At 45.0% G+C, this 20,622-nt stretch overlaps 1 protein-coding gene and 1 long non-coding RNA gene across 2 annotated transcripts in view; both read right to left on the bottom strand.

Annotated features, from left to right (window-relative positions):
* Positions 1 to 11,850, bottom strand: part of LDLRAP1 (low density lipoprotein receptor adaptor protein 1) — a 66,314-nt gene extending 54,464 nt beyond the window's left edge. Inside the window, exon 1 of the mRNA XM_083512018.1 lies at positions 11,614 to 11,850. Within this exon, the coding sequence (XP_083368144.1) occupies positions 11,614 to 11,698 (85 nt within the window). The 5' untranslated portion in view covers positions 11,699 to 11,850. The remainder of the gene's footprint in view (positions 1 to 11,613) is intronic.
* A 4,838-nt stretch (positions 11,851 to 16,688) lies between these two features.
* LOC310710860 overlaps positions 16,689 to 20,622 on the bottom strand; it is a 42,377-nt gene continuing 38,443 nt past the window's right edge. Inside the window, exons 2-3 of the long non-coding RNA XR_014528282.1 lie at positions 18,146 to 19,115; positions 16,689 to 17,884 (exon numbers count right to left, since the gene is read on the bottom strand). This is a non-coding gene — a long non-coding RNA (uncharacterized lncRNA). The remainder of the gene's footprint in view (positions 17,885 to 18,145; positions 19,116 to 20,622) is intronic.

Below are 20,622 nucleotides of genomic sequence, written 5' to 3'. Positions count from 1 at the left end.
CAAGCTCACAAAAACTCCTCTTCGTAAGAGATTTAAAACCATCCACTGAGAGCTACAGAATGTAGTTTCTCCCACCCCAAAATCTCTCCCCAGCTAATGTTGATAATTTGGACCAGCTACTGTCGTGTAACATTAGAACAGTCAGTGTTGTCCTCCTTGGGGCTTCTGCTGGAAGAAGCTACAGGTGCAGAACAGCTGGTTAGATGTAGGCCTGTAGCCTAAAGGTGCTGGTGAAAATCACAGCAGCAGAGCCAGAATATAAATTTCAAACAGCCCGATATGTCAAATTGACTGCATGAATCTATTACAGTCTGCGCTCCCCCAAACCTTATACAGTAGCTGCATAAGAACTAGTTAACTGAATGCTGAAAATTCAGAGGGAAGTCCTAATCCACAAGAGGCCAGACACAACGACACAACTACTGTCATTCCGTGGCTCCAGCTCACTTTACACTAGAACTGCACCCTTCAACTGGAACCAAGCCGTGGCGCCTCAAAAGGCTCTGTAGACCACAGAGGGTGAGGTCAGAAGTTGCCTCACTGCCACATCATCTTCGACTCAGAGCATACATTAAAATACCACCTTGCTTTAAAGCAAGGTGGGCAGAAAGAGACAAGGGTGTATTCCCCATATGTAGTAGGTAAATCTTGGTCTGTGCTACTTTCACATTATATATAAAAAATCAAGTCTTTGCTCTCTTTGTAAACGGGGCAATGGCAACTTTTAAAATCTGTAAAATCCAGAATAGAGAAACTCTTTGGCCTGGCAGGTGAGATATTTATCTCCCCCTCACACACACCACAAGACAACTTTGGCAGGTGAGTGGAACCAGCCGCTTGCAATTCATATGACATCATATTATGGCAGGTGATTGACAAGTGGATGGTCCCACTCATCTGTCATAGCTGGTCCACTGGGGCAGAAAGTGACACATTAAATCAGGCATAGGCAAACTCGGCCCTCCAGATGTTTTGGGACTACAACTCCCATCATTCCTGACCACTGGTCCTGCTAGCTAGGGATCATGGGAGCTGTAGTCCCAAAACATCTGGAGGGCCGAGTTTGCCTATGCCTGCATTAAATGATGCACGTCAGTTTCAAGCCTGCCCTCTGTGGGGATCAGCTGTTTGAGAAGCCAATCCAACTGTGTCTCTATCAGCCCCATATATGATGTCTGGTGTGGGGCAGGCAGTAGTCGTTTTTGAAAAATGGCCTGGTAAGGCCAAATTTGGCTTAGGATTCTGTGAAACTCAGCATGCTCCTTTACCATCAGAAACCAATACAGCAAAGAAGGTATCTCCTCTCTGAGTTGCATGTCTTCTAGAATAAGCAATGGTAAAAATGGGCAAAACATTCAAGGGAAGTAATAGTACCACTCTATTTTGCCTTGATCAGACCACACCTGGAGTCCTGTGTCCAGTTATGGGCACCAAAATTTAGGAAGGATGTTGACAAGTTGGAATGTGTTCAGAGGATGGCGACCAAGATGATCAAGGGTCTGGAAACCAAGCCTTAGGAAGAACGATTGAGGGAGTTGGGTATGCTCAGCCTAGATAAAAGAGGACTGAGGGGGAACTAGGATAGCCATCTTCAAATATCTAAAGGGGTGCTACATGGAAGATGGAGCAAACTTATTTTCTCCTGCTCTGGAGGGTAGGACCCGAACCAATGGTGGACTCTCTTTCATTGGACGTTTTACAGCAGAGATTGGATGGCAATCTGTCAGGGATGCTTCAGTTGAGATTCCTGAATTGCAAGGGTTTGGACTAGATTACCCTCTTGGTCCCTTCCAACTCTACAATTCTATAATTCTATGACGGAAATCGCTATCTCAGAATGCACAGGAGATGTAGTAATAAGACATAAAGGAATCAAGGCCACTGATACCTCCCACTTCGCCACACTTGGTGACCTTGCACAAGACACTATTATCTCCTGGCCTAATCAAAACCTACCTCACAAGGCTGTTGAGCACACGCATTTTGAGAACACTGTGTACATCACACTGAACTTCTTGGAAGGTCGACATGAGAACAAATGTGATAAATAACTTGCTTAGAGAACTCCAAAACTTGTTGAGTTCATTAACCCCTCAATAAGCTTATAATAACATTATCATGTTTATTCATGTCACTGCATCCTGCAGGGTAGAACCTGCAATGAGCAGGGTTGGGGGAAGACTGGATGATCTCTGTGCCTCCTTCCAGCTCTTAAAAATGCTATGAAACAGAAGGACAGCCAGTTTCCTGGTTTGTGGCACGCCATTATTATTTTTTAAATGTATTTTAATTTTAAAAATTCTTGATTTACAAAAGTATGTGCAATGTCTCCCCCCCCCCCGTAACATTTTTTACAAATTGGTTTCATTTGTTCAGACATTAGGAAGAAAAGGGGGGAAGAGGTAGGGGGGGAAATGATGGGGTCGGGTGGCAATGTTTCTATTTTACTTAACATATGTGGGGTTTTGTGTCAGTGTTGCTTGCGCAGGTTCTCTGCTGTTCACTTGTGTTCCTTTGGTGGTGAGAGAGGTTGGGGTTGGCCTCATTTGTGGTTGTCTGTGGTGGTCTTTGTTTTCATGTGTGAGTGGGGTGGGTGGGTGTTTTGGATCAGGTTAGCCACATTGATTTGTATGCTGTTGGTGGATTTTTGTCATTGTCTTCTTGGGCTGTGTATGTGATAAAGGGGAGTCATACCAGGGTGAAGACGTCTTCTTCCATTTGTCCCTGTGTCAGTTTCAGTTTATTGGTCAATTTTTCTAGTAGGGCTGTTTCCCATTAAGATTTGCAAATCACAATGCCACGTCAAGATGTGTGGGAAGGCAAAAGGCCTTGGGTGAAAGTACAACTGATGGCCAGATTTTAATCTTGAGTACATCAGACCCAATTTCAGAAGAGATGCAAAGCAAAACACACGCCTTGTGTTTTTTCATTGGGGGGGGGGCGCCAAGGCCATTAGTCAAGGGCTGGCTATGCATCACACACTCCTAAGCCCCAGGCTGGCGGGTCTAAGTATGTGTACTTAAATTAACACATCCCATTGCTCTAACACCAAGGGCCAGCTGGGTAATGAGGCCACTCAATAAACAGCCAGCTGAGTAATTTGCACTCCATTCTCACCTTTTAATACAGAGGGGGTGGTTTTTTAAGTTCTTTTTGCCTAAAAGGCATTGCAACGTGGGTGAGGGGGAGAACAGCATGGCCCTTTTTGGGAAACTTAAGAGGTTCCAGTGAAGCAGTGGAATCACACAGCTGAACAATCCAGAGGCTTGGGACAGATGAAGTCACATCTTTGGTGTATCCCAGATCAGATGCAGCAATTCATCCCAGATTTACAAAGAGGTTTTCTAGGTACTCTGCAAATATGGTGGTGGTGGTGTTTTAAATTAAAAGAGCACAGGACAGATTGTAAGCCTGCTGGCAGAGAAACTAATACACAATGCAAAAAAAAAGGGGTGGGGTGGGAAGAGAGAGAGCAGGAAAAGGAGGAAATTCAGGCAACAATCCTTCATAAACAGTAATTCTCCATTTGTTTTTACCAGCCCCAAGTGCTATTTTTTTGTTTTTTAGCACAGTGGATTATAAATTATCTTAAATTACATAAAACATTACAGGGTGGCTTTTTTTATTAGAAAGAGGCTTTGAAACAGATGCTTTGGGAGAAAGGTTGATATAAAAACGATTAGGTTTGGGGTTACATTTGAATGTGAAATTATTAGACATATTGGTGAGCTTCAGGCTACCTTAAATTTTGATGTCGTTTATATGAATTGTTAATTTCACAGGAAAACAAATTTTGCGGCATGGGTTCTTTTAGGTGTTACATATGTATTTTTATAAGGAATATAAACAGGGCTTTTTTAGCCGGAACTCACTGGAACTCAGTTCCAGCACCTTTCAGGTGGGAGCCGTTGTCACTGTAAGAGAACAAGGGAGGTGTTGATGGTGAGTTCAGGCACCTCTTTTTCTAGAAAACTAGCACTGAATATAAGAACATAATTTGTCTATCACCCAGAATTACTGCATAGATGGCACCCCCTGTGTATTGCTCTGTAAGCTGCTGTATCTAATACTGCTTGCAACTAGCTAGAACATGTCAATACTTGTTTATATTGATGCTGTGAGTTGCATACATATGCTAAAGTATTCAGATGTTAAGTGATTAGTTTTCATTAGGTTTCATTCAGTTCTCTAGTACCTAGTAATTGTGTTGTGTTGCTGTAATGAGTAAGCGAAATACTTACTTTTGAAGTACTTTGATTGTCCTCATGTTTCTAGAATACCATGGCAGTATGTTAATTTATCAGTTTCCACTATGTTTATTAAGAGAATTATCACTTAAAACTCAGAAGCAAAATTTCCTCCCAGTTGTGCAATTGGTAAACAAACTTTATTGTGGTATTAAGATAGGAGATGAAGACACATCATGGACCCCACAGAGCCTGGCTAAAAGATGGATCTCACAGAATGGAGTTTGCTGAACATATCATGAGCTTCCAATATGAAGGCCACCAGAATTTTGGGATTTTGCTGTGGATGACACCAAATATGAAAATCCTGCACCTGATGAGGAAGCTCAATGTGGAGAACAATTTGACAACATATTTGAAGGACCTGGTTCTTCAACAGAACCCCATTTGATAGCTCAAGGTGAGCTGAAAGATCTTGTTCATAATCTTAATCTGTCAAAGGCTTTTATCCACAAGATCACAAGGATGAAATCTCCACAAAAAAATCTTATTTCAGAAAATGACGGGACAGAGCCTAGGGCTTGCTGACCAGAAGGTTGGCAGTTCGAATACCTGCGACAGAGTGAGCTCCCGTTGCTCGGTCCCTGCTCCTGCCAACGTAGCAGTTTGAAAGCATGAAGTGCAAGTAGATAAATAGGTACCGCTCCGGTGGGAAGGTAAACGGTGTTTCCGTGCACTGCTCTGGTTTGCCAGAAGCAGCTTAGTCATGCTGGCCACATAAAGCGAGATGAGCACCGCAACCCCAGAGTCATCCGTGACTGGACTTAACTGTCAGGGGTCCCTTTACCTTTACCTAATGGAAGCATTGGGACAGCAGCATAATCTGGACAACGGGTGTTTGTCCATTTATTCCTCCAAACTCAGTTTGAAAGCAGTGTTGCTCCACTTTGGCAATAGATACCCTCCTGTCTAGCTTATGCCATCCATAAATTGTATGACAACACGTGATTTCTTCCAGAACACATTCATTTTAATAACTACGCTTGGCACATCTGCAATGTTCTGAAAGTTATTGCATTCCTCCTTGGTTTACAAGAGGGATACACAAAATACTGTTTTCTTTCTGAGTGGGACAGCTAAGCTGGAGCACATCATTATGTTTAGAAACACTGGCCACAACATCAAGCATTAATACCAGATCAAACTAATATTGCCAATGAACCACTGAAAGGGATTACTTTTCCTTTCCCTTCAAGAAAGGGATAATTGTGGGCCCACAAATCAGGGAAATAATGAAAGACGATATATTTAATGATAGGTTCAATGAAGTTGAAGGCAGACTGTGGAAAGCATTTAAATCCAACGTTACAAATTTTCTTGGAAATATTAAGGCCAAAAACTATGAAACAATTACCAGTGACCTTCTAGAAACTTGTAAAGTTATGGGATGTAATATGACTCAGGAAATTCATTTCTTTGATACACTTCTCCCAACTTGGGTGCTTTCCACCCAATTTGGGTACTGTTAGCGACAAACAAGGTGAGTGGTTTCACCAATATATTTCTGCCATGGAAAAGAGGTGCCATCACAGGCTTGCGGATTTCTGCTGGTTCAGAAGAAAATATAGACATAAAACAACAACAAAATTCCAGGCATGTTCACAATGTAATAAAGACTCCTATTCACAGGTATTTTTGCCTTGCTTAGTTAAAAAAATAAATTCTGTAGCAAAATAATAGGGGTGACAGAGAATTCAAAGTCATTTCAAAGTTGAGCACTCTATTCTGTATAAAACACTATATTTTTGTATTCCACGACTTTTTCTGCTTTTTTTCTCATAGTGTTTAGTGTTGTGATATTATACTTTATTTATTATTATTGTACTCCTGTGCCTAGACTGTGTGTGTTTGTGTTTTTTTGCTGTAAATTGCTTTAAGCACAGACGTATTTGTGGGAAATGTGGTATGTAAATAAACTGACTATGACACACACAAAAAAGGCCACTCCATAACACAGTGGCTAAGAGCTGCAAATGAGAAAATCCCCAATTCAAATCTTGCCTAGATTACAGGCTTTGCCCTTTGGTTCACAGCCTCCTGTTCAGTTGCAAAAAATTGGCAATCCCTTCCTGGGATCTACAATGGTTCCCAACTCCTTTTTACCCCCCACCCCCTTCTGCTCCCATCTGAGCATCAAAATCAGAGGGAGTGTACAAAAGTGGTATCTGAGGCAGCCTCCTCCTTCAGACATTGATGTTTAAAGGAGAAGACAAAGTGCTTCAAAAAGGCCTTTTGTAAAGGGCTTTGAGACAGCACACTTCCTTCAAATATCGGAGCAAGCAGGTGGACAGGGGAGTCCCCCTATGCCCTATCCACTTGTTTAAAAGAGAGGGGGGGTACTGCTTCAAAGGGCAGTTTTGCCCCAACATGAGCACGCAGGTTGACTTAAAGCTGCAAAGTGCTCTTTGAAACAGCCTCTCCACTCCTTTTAGCTTGTAGGTAGCAGCAGAGGTGAATAATTCCCCCCTTCCCACCAGAGACTGATATAAAGTGCCTGTGAAAGGAGGCAGCAGGGGGTTGATAACTTCATGGCTCCCAGGTTAGGAACCACTGATCTACTCTACTGACCTGGAAGCAATGGAGTACGGATTTGGCTCCACAACCCTCTCCACTTCCTTAGGCAGCAGGAAGAAAACGGAAGCATTCAGACCAGAGATGTGTTTGGAAATGGCAAGCCTCTCTTTGCCTCACAATAGATGGCTCACTATTGCTAGGGGTTCAGGAGGAGATTGGTCGGTGGTTGATTGCAAACTGGTGGTTTCCGAGACTTCCGGATAGATTACCTGGTACTCACAGCCCCTAACCCTCTCTAAAAATGAATGCCTACAGAGTTATCCCTTCCCCCAGATCTGGAGTAAGGGTAACGAATATTGCCCTATATCACAGGACTGTTGTAATGATTACGAAGGACCTGTAGAGTCAGGGAAATGGAAAACTGGACGGCTAAGAAAATGGAATGGAGTATTGTGCAGAAGGGCATGATTTGCTGACTTGGAACTGTGAACAGGAGCGCTAGGCATTGCAATATTCTGTGGCTTGTCCCTCTGCAAACCAGCTACTAAAGGAGAGGGAAACAACTTCAGGTCCTGCTTATAAGCTTCCCAGGACACCCAGCTAGCCACTGCTGGAAACGAATATGCTGGGCTAGATGGATTCAGATCAATCTTGTTAAGAAACTTGAACATTCTAAAGCACTTTTTAAAGATAAGCACACTCTTATTGTTTCAGCAGCGTATGTGAATGCCAAATTGCAAGGGGTCACTTTTTTTTAAGGAAAAAAAAGTGGCAAGCATCACGGAGGGTGGCAGCAAATTGCGATCAATTTGTGAATTGCATTGAAGAGGAAAAGAGACAGCTAAGCTGCCAATGGGCTGCCCCACTTAAGACTGCGGGGGGGGGGGGGGAGGCTCACACAACTGAAAACTCCTCCAAGCACTCACATTCCTTGCTTGCAGAAAACCAGCATGTCACGATGAAAGCTAGGACATAACCCTCATCCCTGGAGCCTAGTTCTTTATCTGCATGGAAGAGATGGGGGTGCCCTCCATCACCTGAGTCCCCATCTGCAGTCTCAGATGGTGCAGCTCAGTCACAAACTTACTTTGTATTTCTCTCGTTTGTAAGAATTAGGCCTTTGAAGGAAGGAAGCACAACCTGAACCATCAAGTCACACCCAGATTTTATTCTGCAGCAGTCATTTTGTATAAAGGGGAAGGAAGGATCATGTACAATCTTCCAGATAGGGACCACACACAAAAAGTTAGTCGAGTGACATTTTATCCAGAATGATAAAAAGGTAAGGTTTGCTGAAAGGTTTTGCTGCTGCTGCTGCTTCAAGGGGCTTACTACGCTATCTTCACCAGTAACGGAAAGACATCCCCTGCACCTAACAGGCAGCGCTGTATATTGCAGGCATTTAAAATATATGCTACAGGTGTCATTATGGGTGTTCTATTCTAGGAAAAATTGTGACAGCAAGGAAAGGAGTGGTTTAAATAGGCTTTCAAATGCAACACGCCTTATGGACACACAACGCCACAAGTGGAATCAGGCACCGCACACAACTAGCATATTTGTTTTTGGAACAAAAAAGAGTAATTACCGGTAATCCTACATAGCGATAGCGAAGTCATTTGGTTCATTTTATAGCCAAAACGGCGCCAACGGGCTTTGGGAACTCAAACATTTGCAGAAGTACCTCACCCCAAAAATGGAGGTAGGAAAACCCCCAAATGAAGACTGAGCATTCTTAAGAGTGCGTGGAATTCTGGCAGGTTGTTAGGGGAGGAAATGGAAAAAGGAGGGAGGTGAATGGAGCATCTGAAGACAGGGAATGGCCGGAAGGCTGGCCATCATCCCAAACAGGTGGAGGACCCCATGCCACAAAAATTTGCTGCAGACCCGCACTTGTAGAAAAAAGAATTAGCACCCCTGTTAGATGGCTCGGGTCATCATTACTATCACAAAGAAGAGTCAATTTTATTTTAATCTTAATGTTAGGAACATAAGAAGCTACCTTATCAGACCATTGGTCTACCTAGTATTGACTGCACTGACAGTCAGCAGCTCAACAAGGTTTCAGATCTTTCCTAGCCCTGCCTGGAGATCCCGGGGATCAAACCAGGGACTTTCTGCATGCAAAGCAGATGCTCTACCGCTGAGCTACAGCCCTTTCCCCATGGCCATTTCATAATCACTTGTCAGGTGGAACAAATGGCAGGGAAGACAGGGATGTTTATGATTTCCACTTTCAACTCACTGGGAAACTGAAGCATGAAAATATTTATATTTCTTCAAATAAAAAAGTTAATTTGGCCAAAGCTTTTCGTAATTGACTGCATAAACATATCCAGTGTCTGTGACTGAGCCCAGAAACAATTAAGGAATGCAGCTCTGAATCACCACCATCTACCATACCTGACCAGCAGATGCAGGCACAACCCAACGTCCCTTGAAATGTTGGGAATATGCCAGTTCCCCAAAAATTGAGTACAGAAGACACTTCTCCAAATCACATGATTTAAGTAGCTCTATTCGGGGATTTTGATCTGTATAGACCAGATATGAGGAACCCCAGGCCATATACAGTGGTACCTCGGGTTACAAACTTAATTCGTTCCAGAGGTCCGTTCTTAACCCGAAACCGCTCTTAACCTGAGGTGTGCTTTCGCTAATGGGGCCTCCCGCTGCTGCCGCGCAATTTCCGTTCTTATCCTGGGGCAAAGTTCTCAATCCGAGGTACTACTTCCGGGTTAGCAGAGTTTGTAACCCAAAGTGTTTGTAACCTGAAGCGCTTGTAACCTGAGGTACCATGTATGCCCTCCCTCATGACTGCAAATAAAGCATTCCCTGTCATGACAGTTTGACCTCTAACAAGAAAATTGAAAAACAGTAGCAGCTATTATCTTGGCATTTGCCATGCTCTCTACTCAATATTCAAGTGCAGAGATTAAGCAAGTACTCCTCCCTCCAAGCCTGACATTGCTAGACTACAACACCCATCATCCCTGACCATTGGCCATGTTAGCTGTGGCTGATAGGAGTCAAAGTCCAAGAACATCTAGAGCATCTCCATCCCTGGTATACGAAGTAACATAAGAAGCTGCCTTACACCAAGCTGAACAATTTGTCCATATAGCCCAGTCTTGTCCACCCTGACTGTTTGTTGCTGTTCAGTATCTCTGGGAAACAAGATGATTACAATTGTCTGACAGAAGGGATCCCCCAAATAGCGCTCAAACATACCACCAGCAGCCCACCCACTAATTAATATTCCCTCAGAATTTGGGGGAGAGGGGAAGAGTGAATGTTCTGGGAGCACCCAGTAACTACGACCACATCCACACTATTCGTTAAAAAAAATATCACACACCATACATTTAAGCACACTCAAAACACAAATAATTTTCTTCAAATAATTCTGGACATTGTAGTTCACCCCTGAAAGAGTCACAGTTCTCAGCAAGCCTTAACAAATGACAGTGCCCAGAATTCTTTGAGGGAATAACTCAACTCTCAGCACTCTTAACAAACTACATTTCCCATAATTCATTGCTTTAGACAGAAGCAGCTGTGAACTGGCTAAGAAACCTGGAAGGGGTAGAATTGGGTGCTCTATATTGCACACTGTTCATTATTATTGCGCATCAGTATGCATTGTACTTTAAGAGTACAACAGCTCTCCCTCCATCCACCACTGACATGTGGCCCCTGACAGATTACCTCTGAGGGAATATGGCCCTTGATGAGGGTAACCGACCCCTGCAGCAGGGCATGAGAATCATATAATATTTTAAAATGCTGCTTCCTTAGCTGAGCAGTGCTTTGTGATATCTTGATAGTTTCCTCTTTGAAACCAGAAGTGAGCGAGGTGTTATTCTCCAGATGTTGTTGTCCATTGCCACTGGCCATGCTGGCTGAGGCTGATGGGAAATGGAGTCCCAGAACATCCAGAAGGCTACATCTCTGTTCTGAACAGTTCTCTAATATTCCATCAGAACTTCCAGAGGAGTTTGCCTTACAGCCCACTCCTATTGAGAAGCAGAGTAAGTCTGCAGAGTTCAGTGAGATTTGCATATAGGATTGTCTCTTTTATTTTGTTTCTCTGACCCTGATCTCTCCCTCTCCAACTTTTCAGTTGGGGAAGGGATGCAGCTCAGTGGTGGTAGAACATCTCCGGGTGGGGCTGGAAAGGGCCCCGTCTGAAACCCCGCTGAGCCGCTGTCAGTCAACGTGGACAATCCTGAACTAGAGGGGTCAGTGATCTGACTCGGTAGAAGGCAGCTTCCGACGTTCCTAGGTCTCTTAGGCTGCTCCCTAGCCTTGCGTAGATGGACTGTGATATTTTTGCAAAGCACCGTGCAGCTTCTATAAAACTTTAGGCAACTTACAAAAACAAGTACAGTAAGACTAGTGTAACCATTTTTTAAAAGAGCCGGCTCATTTAAAGTGTGTGTGTGGGGGGGGGAGTCTTTCAATGGCGGTATGAGTACTTATGTCTCCGTGTGTGTGTGTGTATGTGTGTGTGTGTAGATTTTGTCCGCCTGTCATCAAAAACTTCTGCCGGACGCTGCAGCCGCTCTCCTGGTCACGTACGCTTCTCTTTCCTGCCTCTCCCGTCCCTACACAAAAGGAGCCCCTGCCCCAGAAGTGACCCCGGCTCCTTATAATCCTGCTCCGATGCACCTCGCGCGCTCCAGCCCAGAATCAGGGGCCCCCCGGAGCACCCCCGGACCAGACCAGGGCGATCGGCGCAGCAGCCCAATCTCCCTCTCCGAGAAACCCCTCTCTCTTGGAGAGCTGTGGCTAAGAGATCCGAAGCGGAGGCGACGGGGGCGCGCGCCTGCTTGCCTTCCCGCGGACTTACTTTTATGCCTGCCGCTGCTCCAGCTCTGCTTGGCGATGCTGGGGCTCCGGATTATGGCCCGTCCGGCGGATTTGAGGGCGTCCATGCGCGCTGGTGTCGCTGCCGAGGCCGCCCGGACGACGACGACGACGCGCTCGGGGCTTTGGAACCGCCTCCAGAAACTCTCTGAAAACTTTTCTTTCCCCTTTCCCTCTGCGCGCGCGGCCCGGCTCGCCCCTCCTTCCTGCCCGGCTCGCTCCTCCTTCGCAGGAGGGAGGCGAGGGACGAAGATCGCGGGGGGGCGAGCGAGGGAGGCGGCCCGGACGCCGCCAGAGACCTCTCTCTCTCGGGGTTAAGAGGGCATTGCCAGCTGACGCGCAAAGCAGCCGCGCGCCGGTGCCAGGCGGGGAAAGGCATCTCTCGCGCCGGGCCTGCTACGCGAGCAACCAGCTCGGAGCGGAGGGAGGGGGCGGGAACAGGTCCAACAGGCGATCTCGGCTCTCCGGGGCCTCCTCGCAACCTGTGGCCGCTCCTGTCATCATCCCAGGGCAGATGGCCGCCTTTTCGAAACTTCCGCTGCTCCCGTGCCTTTAATAACAGCGGTGCCAGCAGCTGAGCGAAACGCGCACAGTGAGGGCGCGCGCGGAGTTGGGCCTACTCTGGCCCGCTGGATTCGAGCAGGGCGTCAGCGAGGCGGCGGGTTTCTTTCCCGCTTCAGCCGTTAAAGCAGCACCGCAGTGGGTCGGTGCGGGCGAGGAGGCTATCCAAATGCCCTGAAAAATATCACAAAGTACCAAAAAATATCACAACATCCCGAACAAGTTTTGCATTCATGAGAATGCCTCTAATGGTAAAATTGTATTCGGAAAGTTTAATAAAATTCCAACAAAAGGCCTGAAGATAATTTGTACCTTTGCCATAGATTGCATCTGTTGCTATGTACACAATACTTTCCCTCGTAAAAGGTTGTTTCCAGTGCATTTTACCATATTTACTGCATTAATTTGATGCATTAATTGCCCTTAACACTTCATTCTTAGGGTCAATCATTGAGCCTTTGGAAATGAGTAAAACATTAATTGAGAGTATCAGACTGAAAGAGATAATCCCTATATGAATAACAGTGTTATGAGTTGGGGAGGGTGGGGATAGGCAGTAGGCAGAGAGCCTTTTAATATCTGGATCCAGCAAGTGTTAAAATCCAAGCAAGGATTCAAATTCCTGGAATAGCCAGGCTGGCTTCCTGGTGAGGTAATGACCTAAGTATGGGTCATTAAGGTAACAAAGGAAGTAGGTCTGTGGCAGACGTAAGATGGGTGGGTCCTCCTTCAACTTGCTGGTACTGTAGTTAGAAAAACAAAGGCCAGAGTTGAGGTATGTGGGCTAGAAGCCAGAAGCAGCAGGCTGGGAACTTGGAGACACAGAGCAATTCTTGATTTCTGCTTGAATCCAAGGTTGTGACTATGGGAGAAGCAAGACCCTTTGGGAATTTTAATGCTGTGAAAACTATTGTTGACTCAAGTTGTAGATATGTGTAAATAAACCATAAAGACACCACAATCTCTGCTGTGCCTCATCTTGAACCACAGGGAGATTGGGGTGGTGTGCAACAATATTCAATATCCTATCGTGTATAATTTTTCTGGACTTATGTTACTTCAATCTATATTTCACCTAATAATGTGTGCAGATTAAATGCGGCTTCCACTTTGTTGTTCCAGTACAAAAGGAATACACTCCGTTTCTCAATAAACTTCTTTTTGCCAACTCTTTCAGACCCATAGCGTACTTGTCAATTTAATCATGTGTAAGCTGTACTCCCAATTCTTCTTATTCAGGTTTCTGTAGGAGGGTCTGGTTTTTAATCATTTTTATTTTGTATTTTTTCCCCTTCTTTTTCATTTTGTATTGTAATATCTTAAAAAATCTTAATAAATATCTTATATAAAAAAAAGAGGATTCAGGACAGATAAAGTACAGCGGTACCTCGGGTTACATACGCTTCAGGTTACATACGCTTCAGGCTACAGACTCTGCTAACCCAGAAATAGTACCTCGGGTTAAGAACTTTGCTTCAGGATGAGAACAGAAATCGTGCAGTGGCGGCACAGCGGCAGCAGGAGGCCCCATTAGCTAAAGTGGTGCTTCAGGTTAAGAACAGTTTCAGGTTAAGAACGGACCTCCGGAACGAATTAAGTACTTAACCCGAGGTACCACTGTACATAGTTAAACTGTGGAACTCCCTCCCTCAGGAAGCAGTGATGGTCACCCACTTGGGTGGCTTTAAAAGAAGATTGGATAAACTCATGAAGGATAAGGCTATCCATGGCTATTGCCCTTGATGGTTATTCCGCTTCCACATTCGGAGGCAGAGGCGTAGCTAGGGAGCGTGGCACACTGGGCGGCACACCACAGGGCCGGCACTTACTGCGGGGCCTGCAGTGTAGGGCCCGAGCCACACATCTCTCCTGGGAAACGGCAGCTGAGAGGGAGGCAGCGGGCAGACTCCCTGCAAGCATTGCGGGCCTGCAGGGTACTGGAGCGGCTCGGGCAGTGGGATTCCACGCCCCCTGCCCCCCATGGGCGCCTCGCCCTGCCCGCCCAAGCAGCTAGCTATGCCACTGGATTCAGTAATGCTTTTGAATGCCAGTTGCTGGAAACCTCTGAAGGGAGATGGCTCTTGCGGGTTTCCTATAGGCATCTGGTTGGCCACTGTGAGAACAGGATGCTGGGCTAGATAGACCACTGGCCTGATTCAGCAAGCTCTTATGTTTTGGTAATCTTCTTCTTCTTCTTCTTCTTCTTCTTCTTCTTCTTCTTCTTCTTCTTCTTCTTCTTCTTCTTCTTCTTCTTCTTCCTCCTCCTCCTCCTCCTCCTCCTCCTCCTCCTCTTCCTCTTCCTCTTCCTCTTCCTCTTCCTCTTCTTCCTCTTCCTCTTCTTCTATTTTTTCACCAAGACTGAGTCCTAGTATTGTGTGAGCTTTGGGGAGCACATCCTAAAAAAAAACCACCAGAATTCTCCAGAATAGGTTTGCTACTTGTATATCTTGCCTTTGTCCCAAGGAGATGAAGGTGCCATACATGACTCTACAGGTCACAGTGACACCATACATTTAAAACCCTCTTATAATACTTTCAGCTGCCATGGCTTCTCACAAAGAATTTCGGGAAGTGTAATTTAAGGGCACTGGATTTTGTAACTCTGTGTTTTAAACGTATGGTGTGGATGCAACCCCCACTCGTCTGCTGCCTCCTTTGTCCTCACAACAACCATTTGAGGCTGGATTTTAAAACAAAGTGGGAGAGAGAGGAGGGGAAATGTTGACGCCCTCCAGGCTGCAGTTAGCTGGAATGCAGGTGGTGCATCCGGCAGACTTACCGTATTTTTCGCTCTATAACACGCACCAGACCATAACACGCACGTAGTTTTTAGAGGAGGAAAACAAGAAAAAAATATTCTAAACAAAATAGTGGATATATGATTTTTGTGGTTCATGCTGTGGCCACAGACATGTGATCTGACAGTGAGTTTGGAGTAGCCCAATGCAAAAATCCTGAGGATCCATGTGGATCCATGCTTTGTAACCACAAAGGAGGGAAGGAAGGGGAACTATGGATCCTCTGCTCACGACTGCAGCAGATCTCCCCCGCCACCCGCAGGCATTCGCTCCATAACACGCACAGACATTTCCCCTTACTTTCTAGGAGGAAAAAAGTGAGTGTTATGGTGCAAAAAATACGGTAATTAGATTAGACCCTGCTAGGAGCAAAACATACCAGGTTGCACACTAAGGGCTGCTTAGGAAGGAGGAAACTAGAATAAATGGTCCTATTTTATATGAAAATGGATGGGGTGTGTGTTGCTCAAATCTACCCCCAGCTGTAAGCACAACACACTGTTCCCTCGTAAGGTAGTGGCTAAACAAAAATGTTGCGCACTAGATTTTGGATAGCTCACTCTGTCCTTATTTGGTCTCAACAAAGAAATGTCACACAAGTCTGCTACTGCCTCTCACATTTTGCAACCTTTTGGCCCTACTGTTAAAGGTGTGATTGTTGTTTTTGCTGTGTGTGTACACACACACACACACACACACACACACACACGAGAGAGAGAGAGAGAGAGAGAGAGAGAGAGAGAGAGAGAGAGAGATCCATTTACTGAGGAGAACACTGACAGCCATGGTTCAGTAATCCATTATCTAGAAGCCTCCAGGGTAGATGGCTGCAATGTACTGTCCTCTAAGAGTGTGGCAAAAGTGCAGTTAGTGCAGAATGTGGCTGCTAATTGGGACTGGGTGTTAATGACCCCATTATGCATGTGCTATGCCAGTTGCAGTGGATCCTAGTCAGCTTCCAGTTCCCCTTCAAGTATTATGACCAGGGTGCTTGAAGACCTGGCTATCTCTACATACACCGTCTGATACATCAAGATTTTCAGTGGAAGAACTCCTACATGTTGCCACCCAAGATGATACTGTGGATACTAAAGAGGGAGACTTCTCAGTGGTAGTGCCTAGGGTTGCCATATTTCAAAAAGTAAAAAGGACACACACACCTCAGTTGTCAAGCTTTTTTAAGGAAAACCTGGAAGTTGTTGTTTTTTTAGACAATCCCTCCCTTTTTAGTAAAAGCTACAAGAATTTTCAGTGTATCTGAAGAAGTGTGCATGCACACGAAAGCTCATACCAAGAACTAACTTAGTTGGTCTTTAAGGTGCTACTGGAAGAAAAAAAATTATTTTAAGAATTTTTGAGTTTTGGAGCTTTTAAAGACATTTTCCAGGGCATTTGCCCAATTTCCGAAAAACAATCCAGGACGCCATTTTCAGAGGCAAATTCCTGGACACGTCCTGGAAAATCAGGATGCATGGCAGCCCTAGTAGTGCCAGAGCTGTGGCCCCCAAAAAGCACGTCTTTGGGGTTCTGTGTTCTCACACAGGTCATCCTATGACTATTCTAATACAAAATCCTATGACTATTCTAATACAAAAAAGTCATAGTAAAACATAACTCTAAAATAAACAACTTATATCAAATAATTTTCAGTAATCTATTAGAATATAATAATACACAATAAAATTAAATATCAGCAAATAATAATTAAACGGAAAGTCACTCTTAACAAGTATACTAAATAATTACTAAACTGTGATCGGTAGAAATAAAAGCAAGTCACAATGCATAAAATATCGCAATACATACAAAAGCATGTAACAGGATTAAACTGAGAAACAAAGGTGGAATCTAGACACATATTAAAAAACCGCTGTGAAAATGCTTTTTTTAAAAACACGTTTTGAAAAATATATCGAATTTGCCATAGCTCACCACCGCCATCTAGTGTTCCATTTGTATATTGCACTTGATGACACACTTAAAATGTTTTATTTGTAGTTGTATAGCTGAGTCCTTCGGATACACAATTCATAAAATTATTTTTTTAAAAAAATATATATATCCCTGAATCCTCTTCTCTCTCCCCAGCTGCTTCTGCTGTTCTTAAAGTCATGGTCTGGAAAAGGTTTCTAGGGCTGGAGGGTGGAGGCAGAGACAGAGGTGGAAAAATCCATTGCCTGATGGCCAGTCCAAAATCTCTCTCCCCTTATGTTCTTATGGGGAATCTTGTCAGATTAAATGGTTTCAAGGGAGATCTCAGTTAAACAGTTTTGTCCTGCCAGGCAGTTAGGGATGGCTCAGTCAGGTATTGTTGGGCAATAGGGGCGTGCCAGAAATTGTTTTACTACTATCGTTTTTTGTTCATATATAAACTACACTTTCATATAAACGACCAGAAGGGGGAATAAAGACTCAGAAACACAGTAGTACAGTGCCACTGTTAAATGCTGGCTTTAGGATTTAAGACTGCGTTTGATTTATTTAATAACTTTAACAGTGTGTGCGTTTGACTCCCAATATAGCACTCTTAATTGCCTTGAGGATTCATTACTGGCTGAGATGGGAGAGTAGAACGTTAATTAAATTAAACAAATAAAACTTCCAGGCATGATAAAACTCCTTGTTAAAAGTTCAGCACTGGAAATCATAAAGTACTGTATGTGCATTCTGCCTTGTGCCCATAAAATACCTGGCTTACCTGTTTCTGACAGAGGAGGTGTCAAGGCTTCATCACACCTTGAGAAAGCACACTCTAGCAAGGTAGGCTGGTAATCTTGCCAGATAGCAACCATCTCAGTGAGTTTGGTTCTCTTTGGAAGTCACTGGATGTTCATTGGTATTTTGTAATATTTACATTCATTTACAAATATACAGGTTGTGCTTAAGCTGGAGGAACTTACCGTATTTTTTGCTCTATAAGACGCACCAGACCACAAGACGCACCTAGTTTTTGGAGGAGGAAAACAAGAAAAAATATATTCTGAATCTCAGAAGCCAGAACAGCAAGAGGGATCGCTGCACAGTGAAAGCAGCAATCCCTCTTGCTGTTCTGGCTTCTGCGATAGCTGCGCAGCCTGCATTCGCTCCATAAGATGCACACACATTTCCCCTTACTTTTTAGGAGGGAAAAAGTGAGTCTTATAGAGCAAAAAATACGGTAATTGCTCTAACAGCTATTTCATATCAATTGTGAATCTAAGTTTGCCTCATTGAGGGGCAGTATTTCAATATGAGTAGGAAAATGAGAGTACCCCTAAACATTTTTTTAGGAAAAAAAGCACTGCATAGACCCCAAATGTTCCAGGGGAAATGGGTCATCCTGTTTTCTCATGCAAGAGCACAGGGACCAGTGCTCCCCCCCAAAAAAATAATGTTTAGGGGTATTCTCATTTTCCTACTCATATTGAAATGCTGCCCCTCATTGAGGCCAAACTTAGATTCACTAAATGTTTAGGGGTATGCGTCCCCCCAGAAAAAAGCACTGACGGACTATTCCGGGTGATTTCACACAGCTCGCTAAAACACACATTTTGGGGTGCTGTGCAAGCATGGCCCCCAAAAAGCACGTCTTTGGGGTTCTGTGTTCTCACACAGGTCATGTGACTTGCATGAGTGGGTAGACACACATCCAGGTTTTGGGATTCAAGATGTTGGAGGGCATGGGAACTCAGTAGGGACAAAACTAAAATGGGGAAGGTGGGGACAAAACTAAAATGAGTTGGCTCTGCCTCTCACTGAGCTCTGGCTGCCCCTACTGTTGGTCTCTCTGCTTTCCTCCCACCAGTGTCCATGGGCACCATCCACTTGTGAGGCAAGATCTTAACTTACCTTGAGATGCCCCAAAGCAGCAAAAAAACAGAACCAGCCTTGAACCAGGCCTGTCCAGGCTCCTGTGTGGAGCTGCACTGTTTAAGAAGGGCTGCCTCAGAAAATCCCAAAAAAACATAGCTGCCCTTGCTGTATTTCAGAGCTTCCACTACTTTCCAAAGCACCCTTGTGGAATAGCATCTGGCAGATGGAGAGCCTGCTCACTCGTAACGAAGTCGATATTGTTTCTCTAGGTCACGACAACACTGGCCGCCTATGATTCCGTGCACCGGACTTTCCCAGCTGGTTTCATGGCTGTCTGGGAACAAACAAAACATCACCAGCTGATTACCACTGCTGGCCATTTTGCGGCTGCCAGCAGCTGACCACGTCCAGATTGATTGTGAGGAGCAGCAGAGAAACAATCTCCATGCAGTGGGCGGTTTGTGTAGCCGTGATTTATACTCCCCGGACTCTCCCCCATTTTCACCTCCCCTTATGCAGTTTTATGTGTTTTGGCCTCATCATTAGCTAAATATATCATCTCCCTGTTTACTTGGACAGCAGGTGCTTTGATTCTTTTTGAGCCGTCGCTTCTCTCTGCGCCTGCCTCTGCCTCTCTTTTCCCAGCTCTCCCTTTTCTCCTGCAGATGTTTGACAAAACTGGTCACCGGTCAGAAAGAATAGCAAGCAATGCCACCTGCCACCTCGGTGGTACCCACAGCTCCCACAGCATCCAACAGCTCTTCAGGGCTCTTCCTGCTGCCAACTCACCTGTGACCTTTTAGCTCGCTTCAAGGTGTGCGCCATGTACTTGATGCTTCAGAGGTTTCGTGTGGGTTTTTCCCACCCACCCCCGCCTCCAGAGGATGAGCCTCAGCTGCGCTGTTTCTTCTCTTGTTGATATTCCCCCCCCCAAATGTACTGATGCTGCCACCATCAGTATTGTTTTTCACCCCCCCCCCCTTGCATGGCACAAGTAGAAGGCTGCAGAAACAGATTTAATCCAAGCTCAGAAAACAACAACAGGTGAGCTCTGAGTAAAAACTCCTCTGCTCTGCTTATTAAATGCAGGAGGCGGGGGAAGGTTTCCAGGGTAAGGGCCGCATTTCTTTCTGAACAAACTTCTGAGGGCCACATGCCAGTGGTGGACAGTGCCAGAAGAAGAAGAAGAAGAAGAAGAGTTTGGATTTGATATCCCGCCTTTCACTCCCTTTAAGGAGTCTCAAAGCGGCTAACATTCTCCTTTCCCTTCCTCCCCCACAACAAACACTCTGTGAGGTGAGTGGGGCTGAGAGACTTCAAAGAAGTGTGACTGGCCCAAGGTCACCCAGCAGCTGCATGTGGAGGAGCGGAGACGCGAACCCGGTTCCCCAGATTACGAGACTACCGCTCTTAACCACTACACCACACTGGCTCTCAAAAGAAGCAAAAGCTTTGGCTTGTTACCTTTGGACAATAGGCTGTTATCTATGCAGACACACACACCTCTCTCTATTCTCCATCCAGCCAAGCAGGCTGCCATTATTTGAGTTCAAGGATTATTCCAACCCGGCAAAAGCACCCCAGATGTGAAGCAGGACCAATGAAGGGTGTGGCCTGGGGAGAGTTCCAAGGGCTGTTGAAAGTGTCCTGGGGGGCCACATTCAGCTTGCCGGCCTGAGACTCCCCGCCTCTGAAATTGCCCTGAAGAAGGGCCACCTGTCTGACCTGAAACATTTCACTCCAAACCGCCTAGCCTTCCAGATTCGGAATAAATCCTGCTCCCTCGCCTTGTTGTGCCACATTGCTTTTGAGAGCATCCTTTCTCCCCTGGATGTTTACTT

Source organism: Podarcis liolepis (assembly GCF_965112155.1).
Source record: "Podarcis liolepis genome assembly, chromosome: 7".
In the NCBI taxonomy this organism is placed as follows: domain Eukaryota; kingdom Metazoa; phylum Chordata; class Lepidosauria; order Squamata; family Lacertidae; genus Podarcis; species Podarcis liolepis.
The sequence above is the reverse complement of the archived record's forward strand: the minus strand, read 5'-3'. Positions and strand labels throughout refer to the sequence as shown.